This window comes from Dasypus novemcinctus, chromosome 30, assembly GCF_030445035.2.
Source record: "Dasypus novemcinctus isolate mDasNov1 chromosome 30, mDasNov1.1.hap2, whole genome shotgun sequence".
Lineage (NCBI taxonomy): Eukaryota > Metazoa > Chordata > Mammalia > Cingulata > Dasypodidae > Dasypus > Dasypus novemcinctus.
This window is the reverse complement of record NC_080702.1, coordinates 7,084,557-7,097,377: the sequence shown is the minus strand read 5'-3', so window position 1 is coordinate 7,097,377 and position 12,821 is coordinate 7,084,557. Positions and strand designations below refer to the sequence as shown.

Here is a 12,821-nt window from a genome sequence, read left to right as displayed (position 1 = left end):
GCCCACTGAATTGCAGCATGGGACAGTGATAAAAGCCATGCATGTAATTAACAATAGCTTATCTCCCTAATACCAGTTGAATACTTAATTTTATGGGACAATTAACCTCTATAATCTTTTGAAAATGAACAGGAAGTCATGATACACATTACCTTTGAAAAAGGAATTTTCATGGTAATGAGAATGTGGCAATGGCTTCACAGCCATAGAATTCACAAGTATTGTCATTATCTGCGTCTTCCATAGCTATTGTCTTTTATACAATCTTGGAATTTGTAATATTTTATTCTTTCTCCCTGTCACTGATTTTGAGTGTATGTATGCTATATGTTGTTGGTGAAATATTCAAAAGACAATCTGAGATGTAGCCTTTTATTTGGGAGGATAAAATTTTGCTTTTTTTTTTTTTTAAGGCAGATAAGGTATTCTGAATAACCTAATTGGATTGAGAATACTCAAAAGTGTGCCTAGGTCTTGGAAGGAGAGTTACATTTCTGTTTTGTGTTTAAGTCTAGGGTAGAGGTCTTTGGTCTCAATTTAGCTGAGATGTGATGTGGGGGCAATTTTTGGGACTTGGAGTTTTCCTAAATGTTATGGCAGGAACAGATGCTGGACACTATATAGCCTGCCATAACCCACTTAATGTACTGGGGGAGAGTGTAAACTATAATCCATGTGGTGTAGCAGTGCTCCAAAAGTATTCACCAAATGTAATGAATGTGCCACAATGATGAAAGAGGTTGTTGATGTGGGAGGAGTGAGAGGGTGTGGGGAGTGGGGTATATGAGAACCTCATATTTTTTAATGTAATATTTTTGTGATCTATATCTTTTTTTAAAAAAGGGCAGTTAAATTTTAAAATTTAGCATTATGTATTTTAATGCCATCTTTGGTCCCTATGCTTTTCATGTCAGGTGAAATACCACAATGGTTTCTTATCAACTCTATTCCTTCTTCCAGATAGGTGGATTGGGCAAAGATCCCAATTCCACAATTTCCTGGGTTTCCTTTTGACCCCAGATTTTTTTTTTTATTTTTTATTTTTTTTATTTTTATTTTTTTTTAATTTTTTTATTTTTTATTGACTTTGTAATAATATTACATTAAAAATATATATGTGAGGTCCCATTCAGCCCCACCCCCCCTCTCCCCCCCCTCCCCCCCCCCAACAACACTCGTTCCCATCATCATGACACATCCATTGGATTTGGTAAGTACATCTTTGGGCACCTCTGCACCTCATATACATTGGTTCACATCATGGCCCATACTCTCCTCTATTCCATCATGTAGGCCCTGTGAGGATTTACAATGTCCGGTGATTACCTCTGAAGCACCATCCAGGGCAGCTCCATGTCCCGAAGACGCCTCCACCTCTCATCTCTTCCTGCCTTTCCCCATACCCTTTGTCCATTATGTCCACTTTTCCCAATCCAATGCCACCTCTTCTATGTGGACACTGGATTGGTTGTGTCCATTGCACCTTTATGTCAAGAGGAGGCTCAGATTCCACCTGGATGCTGGATGCAATCCTCCCATTTTCAGTTGTAATCACTCTAGGCTCCATGGTGTGGTGGTTGTCCTTCTTCACCTCCATCTTAGCTGAGTGTGGTAAGTCCAATAAATCAGATTGTAGGTGCTGGAGTCTGTTGAGGCTCAGGATCTGGCTATCACATTGTCAGTCCAGAGATTCAAATCCCCTAAATATATCTTAAACCCCAACATTAACTGCACCTCCAGCACATTAGCATGAAAGTCTTATGAAGGGAGATCCCATCTGAGTCCAGATTCATCACACATAAGCACCATTTCCAAAGAGGGGCCATCTGCCCTGGTAGTTAACCCCATCGGCCATGACCATAACTCCCATGGGTCTCTTTAGCCCTCAAAGGAACCAATATCTGGGGGTTGTATCTGCTTTATCTGTCTCTCTGACTCTGCTCAGTTGTGCATGAGGGCAAACCTTCTGCCAGCCTCCAGACTCTTTTTTAGAAACTCGTAGCCATATAAACTCATTTCTCCTTTCCATTTCCCCCTTACTTTAGTTGACCCCAGATTTGATCACATCTCTTTCCAATAATATTTTTCTTCTCTGAAGATATCTAAAAAATGTTTCTGATATGTTGCCAAAACTTTGTTTTTGTTGGGAACATTTGACTGAATCTTCTAAATCCATTATTGGAGAATATATTTCCCCACCATCATATTTTATTTCTACTACCTTGGCTACTCCCTCGCAGAATTATTTTGATGAGTCCTCCTCTTTCCCAGCTCTAAATATGGAAATGCCCTATGCTTCATTGTCTTTTGACATTGTCTTTTTCTAGTTTCTTTTCCAATGACTGTTTCAATAAATTGGATTGGAGGATTATATCTAATATGCTTACAATACTCACTATCTGTCCTTAAGTATAATTCATTCAATTATTGAAACCATTCAAATTACTTCTCAACAACTTGGAAAATGATCTGAAAACCTAAATCTTTAAGAGTATGTTTGATTCAGCTACCCTGCTTATTCCTAACCTGACCTATTTCTAATTTCCACTTTTTCATCTCACTTTTATTGTTAATTTCTTATTCAAGGACTATGTGCATGCTATCTTTCTGCTTAAAAGAGTCTCCCTTATGTATCTATATCCTAATTTTCTCTAGGTCTCCTCTGAACCATGTCCAATTCAAAAATACTTTGACAGTTTTTATCAAAATTGTATTTTTTGTTATTATTTATTTAAATCTGTCTTGTTTCACTTCATAGCACATATCACTATACTAATATAAGTATGATAAACTTATACATTTATGAGTGTTATTTCCCTTTAGAATATAAGAATCTGAGTTTTTTTGTAAAGTATCATTTATTTATTTCCATTTCCTAAAACTGTAGCTGGAGAAAATTAGATGCTTAAAAATACTGTTTTAAAAGAGACTCATATTTTGCAGTTCACTGGACAAGACAACTAACAAGGAGATGATGGACAAAACCCATCCCAAGAAACAGAGTGTCTGCAACTGTGAACAAGGTAAGTCCATCCATCTGCCCCATGGGAAATAAGCCCCTTCTAAACTAAAAACAGAGTGATCCTCACCATCTGAAAATTCTCAATGTTGGGGGAGTGAAAAATGGGCTAAAGTAGACTTATTATTATTCTATTATAGACTTATTATTATTCTAGCAAAGGAAGAACTTTAATCATTGATATAAAGATAGTGCCACCAAAATTTCTAAGAGGAGGAAGAGGAAAAAATCAAGTGATATGGGGGCTTTTTCAAGACATAGGAATTGTTCTGCATGACTGTGCAATGATGGATACAGGCCATTATATATTTTGTCATAACCTGAAAATTGTGTGGGACAGAGTATAAAGTATGACGTATACTATAGTCCACAGGTAAAAGCAATACCTCAAAATGAGTTCATCAATTGTAACAAAGGTACCACCCTAATGAAACATGTTGTTAATGGGAAAGTGTGTAGGGGTGGGAAATAGGGGAATGCCCTATATTTTCTTTGTAACTTTTATATAATCCAAAGCTTTTTAAAAAATACAAAAGGGAAGGATAAAAAAGAAAACACATTTAGTGTCTTAATTTATAAATTGGAAAACAGTTCTTCCAATAGACCATTCAGATTTGTATAAACAGTTTAACAATTTTTAATAGAAGCACAGCCTTAATCTCCTTGCCTAACAAATTATACAAGATCTGTGAAGGCCATTGTAGTCTTTGGGATATATTATATTGCAGACATATTAGTATGAAGATAGATATATTTATTGAAATATTAATCATTTTAATTTTGGCATTCCCTGTCAATGAACTTGAGTTTCAATATGGTATATATTTGATAACAAAAGACTTATCCACACTTAGTCATGTATACTGTCTTATTTCATAGAAAACATACTACTACTTAATGAGAGGAAATCACAAAACAAGCCAGAGCCTGGTCTATAATTTTGACTGGAAAATCCATGAATGCCATCATCTGAAGTGTAGAACTATGCTGTAGTACTATTCCAAGAAGGGAAATGTGTGAAAAAGACAGACTGAAAATAATTTTACAAGTGTGGCTTTTTTTCTTTCTAAATACTCATAATTTTTATGCACATTGGCACATTTTGTTAAAATTTACTTTTATATTATCAAAATGAAGAATGAATATTTTCTCTTCTAATCAAGTGAAATGAAAGCAGGCAACTGTGAATTAAAAAGTTAACTTCACCTTTTTAGTTAACAAAATTTAAGTGAAGAAATGTTATTATTAAATTATTAAAGAATATGTTCCCACAAGTTCATTATCTTTAGAACTTCCATTTTGAGATGTTACTCCCACAGATGTAATGGAGTTAACAGATGCTACCATAAATAGTAAATTACAGATTACATTAATGAGCTGGTTGCCATTAGCTGTACATGGAACTTAAATTAGTTTTGTTTTTCTTTGTTAAATGAAGTTAACTAGCTCCCCCTGGATTCCAACTCAAAACTTTGCCTCTCTTCTTAGATCTTGCTCAATTCACTAAAGTCTCCAATTTGGATTTATAAGTCCTGGTAAGCAATATTTATATATTCATGTTACCCTTCATTTCAGCCCCTACCAGTAATATACAGTTGAGATAATTAAGAAAAGGAATAAGGAGGATGTGGATAATTTATAAAGCTATAGTTAATAATGTAAAATCAGGTAAACAAGTTTTATATATCTTAGGCCATAATACTGTTATTCTTTACAACCTAAATTTCTTGTAATTCAAGAGCACATTTCAAAGAAAGAAATGTTAAATGTGATGTAATCAAGTGATTGACAAATGGGTGTGGTTCTCATGCTAGCTATTTCCAGCTAGAGATTTGACAGTTTGATCCTTTGTATGAAAATCCATTTATTGTACCCAGTACAGAAGAGAATATGGGTGAAGATATTTCCTAATATCAATAGACTTGGTAAGTACTTGAACTGTTCTCAGGTATAGCTAAGCTCACTTACATCCTTCCCCAATCATAGAGTTGATTTTTGTACTTGCTAGCTCTCTTATTCCCCACCCTCCCATGTTGCCTTGTGAATCATGCAGCATGCTCAAATGGTATTTTGAATGCACAAGCAGAAAAGCAAAGTAACATGGAAAGTTCATATGTTGGTTGAGCAGGATGTAAAAAAATCCTTTGCATGTAAGTCAGTGAGGAGATGTCAGAAACAATGTTTCAGGAAGGATGAAGAGAAAGGAGTGGAAAAGGAAAAAGGAGACATATTAAGGTACAGGGACTTTTTTTTGTGCAAACATAAAGCTTAACTTGTGTTCCTCAAGTTTCCTCTGAGTTTGATTATCTCATAAATAGTAAATATCTCTTTGGTTTATATTAATCATATTTAGTGTCTTGCTTTTTGTTAATAGCAACAGACTTTAGACTGTATGGTATATAAATTATTCTGCAAATTATATAACCCACCATTCTTCCCAACTGAACTCAGACTGGTGAATTTACTGCAATTAAAGAACACAAAGTAGATCACTGTAGATATTTGTCCATATGTGAGTCATAATCTCATAAAGACTTTTCATAATGTATTTAAAATGACCAAAATGCCTGACTTGAAACTATTGGATTATCTTCTGGAAAAGCATTGCTAGAAGTTTAAAAGTTTGATGGTTTGGTGGACTACTCATATTATTCTAATTAATATTCATGTGGTGAGAATAGTAAAAATAATTAACTTGTGTGTATTATTCTATTTTTATGATATGATGAGTTTTGTTTCTTTGGGACCAGAAATGGGTCTTGCTTACATGTTAACTATGATTTTTTAAAAATTCAGAGTAGTGGAATGGAAATGAAATTATTTTCAACCATCACTTTCTTCTCCTAATGTAAGTAAATTAATTTATCTTAACCAATAATAATAACATGTGGGAAATAAAATATGGAGGAGTATTGTATAATATGTTGAAATAATGGGTAGAGGTGTATTGTGGGAAACTGGCTTACCTATTTGTTGCTTCCTGTTACTGTAGATGATGTTGCAATTGCTTCCTGTTATTGTAAATGTTGCAGTTGCTTCCTGCTGTTGTAAAAGATGTTACAAGTTGCTTCCTGCTATTTTAGAAGATGTTGCAAGTTGCTTCCTGTAGCAAACAGCTGCTCATTAGCTTTCTTTTTTTTTAATTTTAATTTTTATTTTTTATTGACTTTGTAATAATATTACATCAAAAATATATATGTGAGGTCCCATTCAACCCCACTCCCCCACCCCCCCCCTCTCCCCCCCAAAACACTCGTTCCCATCATCATGACACATCCATTGGATTTGGTAAGTACATCTTTGGGCACCTCTGCACCTCATAGTCAATGGTCCACATCATGGCCCATACTCTCCTCCATTCCATCCAGTGGGCCCTGTGAGGATTTACAATGTCCGGTGATTGCCTCTGAAGCACCATCCAGGGCAGCTCCATGTCCCAAAGACACCTCCACCTCTCATCTCTTCCTGCCTTTCCCCATACCCATCGTCCACCATGTCCACTTTTCTCAATCCAATACCACCTCTTCTATGTGGACATTGGATTGGTTGTGTCCATTGCACCTCTATGTCAAGAGGAGGCTCAAATTCCACATGGATGCTGGATGCAATCCTCCCATTTTCAGTTGTAATCACTCTAGGCTCCATGGTGTGGTGATTGTCCTTCTTCAACTCCATCTTAGCTGAGTGTGGTAAGTCCAGTAAATCAGATTGTAGGTGCTGGAGTCTGTTGAGGCTCAGGACCTGGCTATCACATTGTCAGTCCAGAGATTCAAATCCCCTAAATATATCTTAAATCCCAACGTTAACTGCACCTCCAGCACATTAGCATGAAAGTCTTATGAAGGGAGATCCCATCTGAGTCCAGATTCATCACACATAAACACCATTTCCAATGAGGGGCCATCTGCCCTGGTAGTTAACCCCATCGGCCATGGCCATAACTCTCATGGGTCTCTTTAGCCTTCAAAGGAACCAATATCTGGGGGTTGTATCTGCTTTATCTGTCTCTCTGACTCTGCTCAGTTGTGCATGAGGGCAATCCTTCTGCCAGCCTCCAGACTCTTTTTAGAAACTCGTAGCCATATAAACTCATTTCTCCTTTCCATTTCCCCCTTACTTTAGGTCAAACAGCATTTTAAAGTCATGTAATTTTATGTAGACATGGATATTCTGCTGATCCGCATTGCACCTTCCATATAAGGTCCTTTTCCAGTTGCATCATCAGTTAGTATTTGATAGTGGTCCTCATTGCCAGGGAGGCTCGTCCCTGGGTGTCATGTCCCACGCTGGAGGGAAGGCATTGCATTTACATGCTGAGTTTGGCTTCGAGACTGGCCACATTTGAGTAACATGAAGGCTGACAGGAGGAAATTCCCAGGCACAATGTTGCTCTAGGCCTTGTTCTTATTTTAGGTTTATCAGCTCACAAGCATAGTCATTAGCATCAGGGGCTCACTGTTGAACCCTCACTCCCTCCAGGTCCCCGCCGCTGTACCTGGGAGACTGTCGCTGCTCCCCTAGGGACCGCGACAGAGCACCACCGGCCAGGAACCCAGTACCTCCCCTGCTGTGGTTTTTAATTGTTGCCACTATGAGTATATCCAATCATTACGATGCCCCCTGGATATATGTTCTGTACAGCTCCCTGTCAGCCATATATCACCTGTCATTGGTATTCCATACCAGTATCCCTCCATTGCCATTGTTGAGACACTCTGTGGTCCAGAGCTCCCCGAAATTTGAAGCCCAATATAATGTCATGGTCCCTTACTAGGGAATGGCATATAGCGATGGGTTTAAAGGATAGATAAAGAACTTGGATAAAGTTAGATAAAGAACTTAGATAAAGAATGTTGACTTGAAAAAATTCCACATCCTATCCTTTTTTTTTTTTTTTTTTTTCCCCCCCCTAATTATTCAGCATTTCTTCACAGGAGTCCTAGACCACAGCAATGCATATATATAATATACAGCACTCCCATACATCCACCACAAAACCTTTTTCCTTCCACAGCGATACTCTTACACCCTATTCACATCATATTTACTTAAGGTGATGTACAGAGTCTGAGATATTAGCTTTCTAACAAGGTAATATCTGTGCTTACATTATGGTGCATACTTTAGGATACACAGTTCTTTACATTTTTAGTTATCCTATGTTTTACATTATGGTTTACATTATCAGTCTGTCATCTCCTATATGTTATGGTGTAATATTACATGTTTTATATCCATCCTTGTGTACTCTCAAAAAACTCCTCTCTTGCCCCCCTTTTACTTTGGTTCCACACATTTAGCATCCATTTTCCCTTCCACCTTGGTGCCCACAGTGACAGCCAACCTCCGTTTCCTGAGGAGCCACTTCCAGAAATAGATGGAATAGTGTTCAGGGCCTAACTTGCTCAACTGCCCCAATGCCCTGGGAGCCACCCTTTCTCTCGAGGGATACAGTTCCCTCTATTTGGTGGCATTAGTCCTCCCCAGGATGTGGGTCCACCCCCACTCTCACTACTTGGGATTCTACACCATGGTGTCACCCACTCTGGCAGAATGAGCATTTTTAGCTTTCAAATAAATATGATTTGGAAACTAGGGTTGAGGCTCTTGGTTTCAAAAGCTATGAAGTCCCCTGGCCCATCTTTGTTTCCTTTCTTGTGTCTTTCTTTCTGTCCTTTTATTTCATCAGTTCTGTGTTGCCTTCCCTTCATGCAGACCTATTGCTGAGCTGGTCTCAGCAGAGGTGGGTGTAATTTTCTGCTTTGAATTCAAAGTATCTTGTGTAATTTTTCTAAATCAAGTAATTAAATCATTCATTTGGAGAATGTTACATATTCCACCAGTGTGTTCTTATTTTGAAACAAATATATGTTCAATGAAATTTCAAAAATAATTATTCAAATGCAAAATAAACTTGTCCTCAGTGTTGCTATTCATATGTAAGTGAGTTGATGTAACATCATAATTTTCATGTAAAACCATTTTTATTTTCTCCTTCCTTTAATTTAAATAGGCAATATTCAGTGGCCAAAATGGGAGGTGAGAATTCCAGCATTATCAATGAGCTGGTCCTGGTGGGATTTTCCAGTCTCCCTCAGACTGAGATCCCCCTCTTCCTCCTCTTCTCACTGGTCTACCTGGTAAATCTCCTGGGCAACACAGCCGTCATCTCTCTGGTGGTTCTTGATTCCTGTCTCCAGACACCCATGTATTACTTCCTCTGCCATCTGGCTTTTCTCAACATATTTTTTAGTACAATTGTGGCCCCCAAGATGCTCTTTAATTTCCTTGCAACCAGAAAAGTTATATCATACAACTTCTGCCTTGCCCAAACCTACATCACCTTATTCCTTGAGTCAACTGAGTGCTTTCTGCTTGCAGTGATGGCTGTGGATCGCTATGTGGCCATCTGTTACCCACTACGATACCTGCTTATCATGAGCTCATCTGTGTGCCTGGCCCTGGCTTTTGCAGCCTGGACCATTGGCTTCTTTGCCTCAGTGGTGCCTCTTTATTTTGCAATCCTTCCATTCTGTGGTCCTTATGTTATTGACTACATTTTCTGTGAATTGCCAGTCATTCTTCACATGTTCTGTGATGATACTTCCTTGCAGGAGGCTTTGATGATGGCAGGAAGTGCTGGAACAGTCTTACGCCCCTTCTTCCTAATTATCCTCTCCTACGTTCGCATTCTGGTGGCTGTAATGAGAACAGACTCTATGGAGGGCAGGAAAAAAGCTTTTTCCACCTGCACATCCCACTTGATTGTTGTGACCATATATTATGGGACAGGACTGGTCAGGTACATGAGACCCAAGTCACTCTACTCAGCAGAGGGAGACAAACTTATCTCTTTATCCTATGCAGTCATTTTCCCAATGCTGAATCCATTTATCTACAGCCTGAGGAACAAGGAAGTAAAAGGAGCTGTGGGAAGAGTCATGGGGAAAATTTTAAAAAGCCAAAAAATTCCATAGTAAAAACTTTAGAAATTAAAGACAATGTTTCTTACCTTGTGACTAGAATTGTGGATTCAGTAGACTTGCAAAATAAGATGATCATAGCATTTTTACTAATGTCCCCAAGTGTTTCCCATTCAGGTTTCTCCTCTACAGATGAAAATTTATGGATATCAGTTGACAAAGTGTTAACTTATTGCCATGTCAGCTCATTGAAATACTTTGATAACTTGACCATGCTAACATTATTATATTCTGCAGGCATTCTCTTTCCAATACTTCAATATTTATTTTTAATTCTTTTTAAAGCCCTCAAATTTTGATAAGATCCCCACCCCCAGTCCTCTATTCAGCTCTAACTTATAGGGGATGTCAACCTGAAGATGTTAGTCTCAGCATTTTTAGGACTAAAAGGGAAGATGGGCACTGGGAATTTTTAAATACATACATCTTACAGAAAGGAAACAGAGAAGTTACTAATGATAATTTAGTAAGGGTGTGGAATTCAGGTCTCTTTTTTGTCATTTAATATAATTTATGTTATTTCCTCTTTTATGGTAAGTGGTTTTTAGAAAGGGATTTTTTTATTTAAAGAAAATCTTAATTATTTAATCTTCACCTATGACCATGTAGAAGGTAGGTTACATAATTAATATTAACAATTATTTCATACCATTAACTCTTCACTTATTTAACTCTACTGGTTACAACATATTGGTAGCTGAAGCTTATTAAGGTACTCGTGTAGCAATGAGTTTAATATTGATGAATTTGAAGACTGACACAGTTAATTCCTGGTTAAACCAATTAGTAAGTATATTAAGCAAACAACTTCACTTTACTTCATTTTGTATCTGAAAACAATCAGAAATTTTAATACATAGTTGTTGAAAGATGAAACACATGTAATGGACCTGGAACATAGCAAAGGCTTAATAAGTGTTAGATTCTCTCATATTCTAAATAGTGTTTAAGTGAAAATATTGAATTTTGTGGTAGGTTTTACATTTTTATAGGAAAAAAAATATGTAGCAATTCCACTACTTGAACAACTTTTAGAAACTGTCTTTGCTACTTTCTCTTGATATTTATTTGCCCATGGAAAACATAATTCCTCCTTCCATGCTAATGTGGTATACTCTAAGAATAATTTAGAGGAAGTCATATTTCCTAAATATGGGGTAAACCCTCTAAATAACTCTCACTTAATATCTCCATTCTACCCATTGTCTACCTGTGCCTGGAGGTTATTTCTACATGGGAAACCTGTGATATCATTAAAAAGAAAGTAATGTCAAAATATTGAAGGATCTCAATGTGTTCCTCTGTCTTATAATTTTATTATAGTCTGATATGTGATTTCATATTAGAAAAACATGAAGAATGTAACATACTTTTAGAGGGAATGATGCAATATATGTCTAATATGTAATATATCTGTAAAATTGAGGTCTCCATTGCAACCTAGTGCAAACATGCAGGAATACCCTTCTATACCTCAATTTTTGTATTAATTTTTCCATGATTCTATCTTGTGGCTTTTCTTAAAGGTGCACTAACATTTTAATCCAAAGTTATAACATCTTACAAATACAATTTTATCAAAGGTACCACAGTTTGCTTTTGTAATCACTGCTCCAGCCATCTAAATATCCTGAAGCAAGATCAGAGTTACAGAGTAAAGTTCCTTACATTTTGGCTCTAATTGAGAGTGAGGCTTATTTTCTCACCAAGTTTTGATCAGAAACTGGTTTCCAAGTCTGGATGAGGAAAGGTTGCCCAGGGGACATCTCAAAGAGGCTAAGCTGAAGTGGGTTCTAACCATGTCATTTGCTATGTCCCTTCTGGTGGGAAAATGGTTTTAGCCCTGGCAGGATGGCATGTGGGTCTGCCAGTCCTTCCCAGGATATGAGTGGGAAGGGTTCTAGAGCAAGGGCTAAGAGAGATACCTGGGTTTGTAGGGGAAACAGCATTGAGTGGGAAATCAGATCTAAATCAAATTGGAAATTAACTCCCAATTTGTAAACATTTGTCACTCATTTTATTTAGCATGAAACTAGGATTAGCCTTCCTTAGGCATGGCAAATTAATTTTCTGTTACAATAATTAATCTTTCTTTTTTGCCTAACAGTCAAATCAGCAATTTAATAATACTATGGAGATTGCAGTAGCAATAAGTGAATCTAGAAGCAACATACATGCCATAAAACCAATATTTTTCAGTTATTGTTTAAAATTAATGAGATATTCACATCAAAGATCTTTAAATAATATCAGGAAAGTACTTATGAATCAGTATCTATGGTTTAATGCAAATTGAAAAGCACTACTGAACAGCATTATTCCAGGGTGTCACCCTCTTCCATTATATCCTAGTTTCAATGTTTAGCCACCTCTAAATGAAAACTCCCTAGAGCAAAAGCTTTGTCTATTTTCTAGCAATCCCCACTGTTTGTTACATTTCCAGACTCATATAGATAAGATAAAATATATTGGCTTAATTCAAATTATTATATTATCTGTAAAATACCTTTGGGAAATAAACATGACTTTAAGAGTCTCACTCAAATGAGTAAATATGTGATTAATTCAACCTCACTTTTAGTTGAACAACTTTTCCCCCATACTAAAAATAACTGTTGACCAGTTGTTGACAATATATACATGTAGATTATTTAACTAATTTTGCAAACAAGTCTACTACTGGAAACCATAAGAAAGAATACAAATGGTCATGAAAGTACAATTAGGGGAAGAAAAAGTATAAAGGAGCCAATTTCTCTCAGGATTAATTATGGGAAAGTTTCTGCGCATATAATGACAGTATAGTCCTCCCAAGAGTT

The 12,821-nt window shown here is 36.8% G+C and overlaps 1 protein-coding gene across 1 annotated transcript; it reads left to right on the top strand.

Moving 5' to 3' along the window:
• The first annotated feature begins 9,051 nt into the window (after positions 1 to 9,051).
• Positions 9,052 to 9,996, top strand: LOC105745448 (olfactory receptor 10A7-like). The gene has a single exon (XM_012522365.2). The coding sequence runs from the start codon at positions 9,052 to 9,054 to the stop codon at positions 9,994 to 9,996; it is 945 nt and encodes a 314-aa protein (XP_012377819.2).
• The last annotated feature ends 2,825 nt before the right edge of the window (positions 9,997 to 12,821 follow it).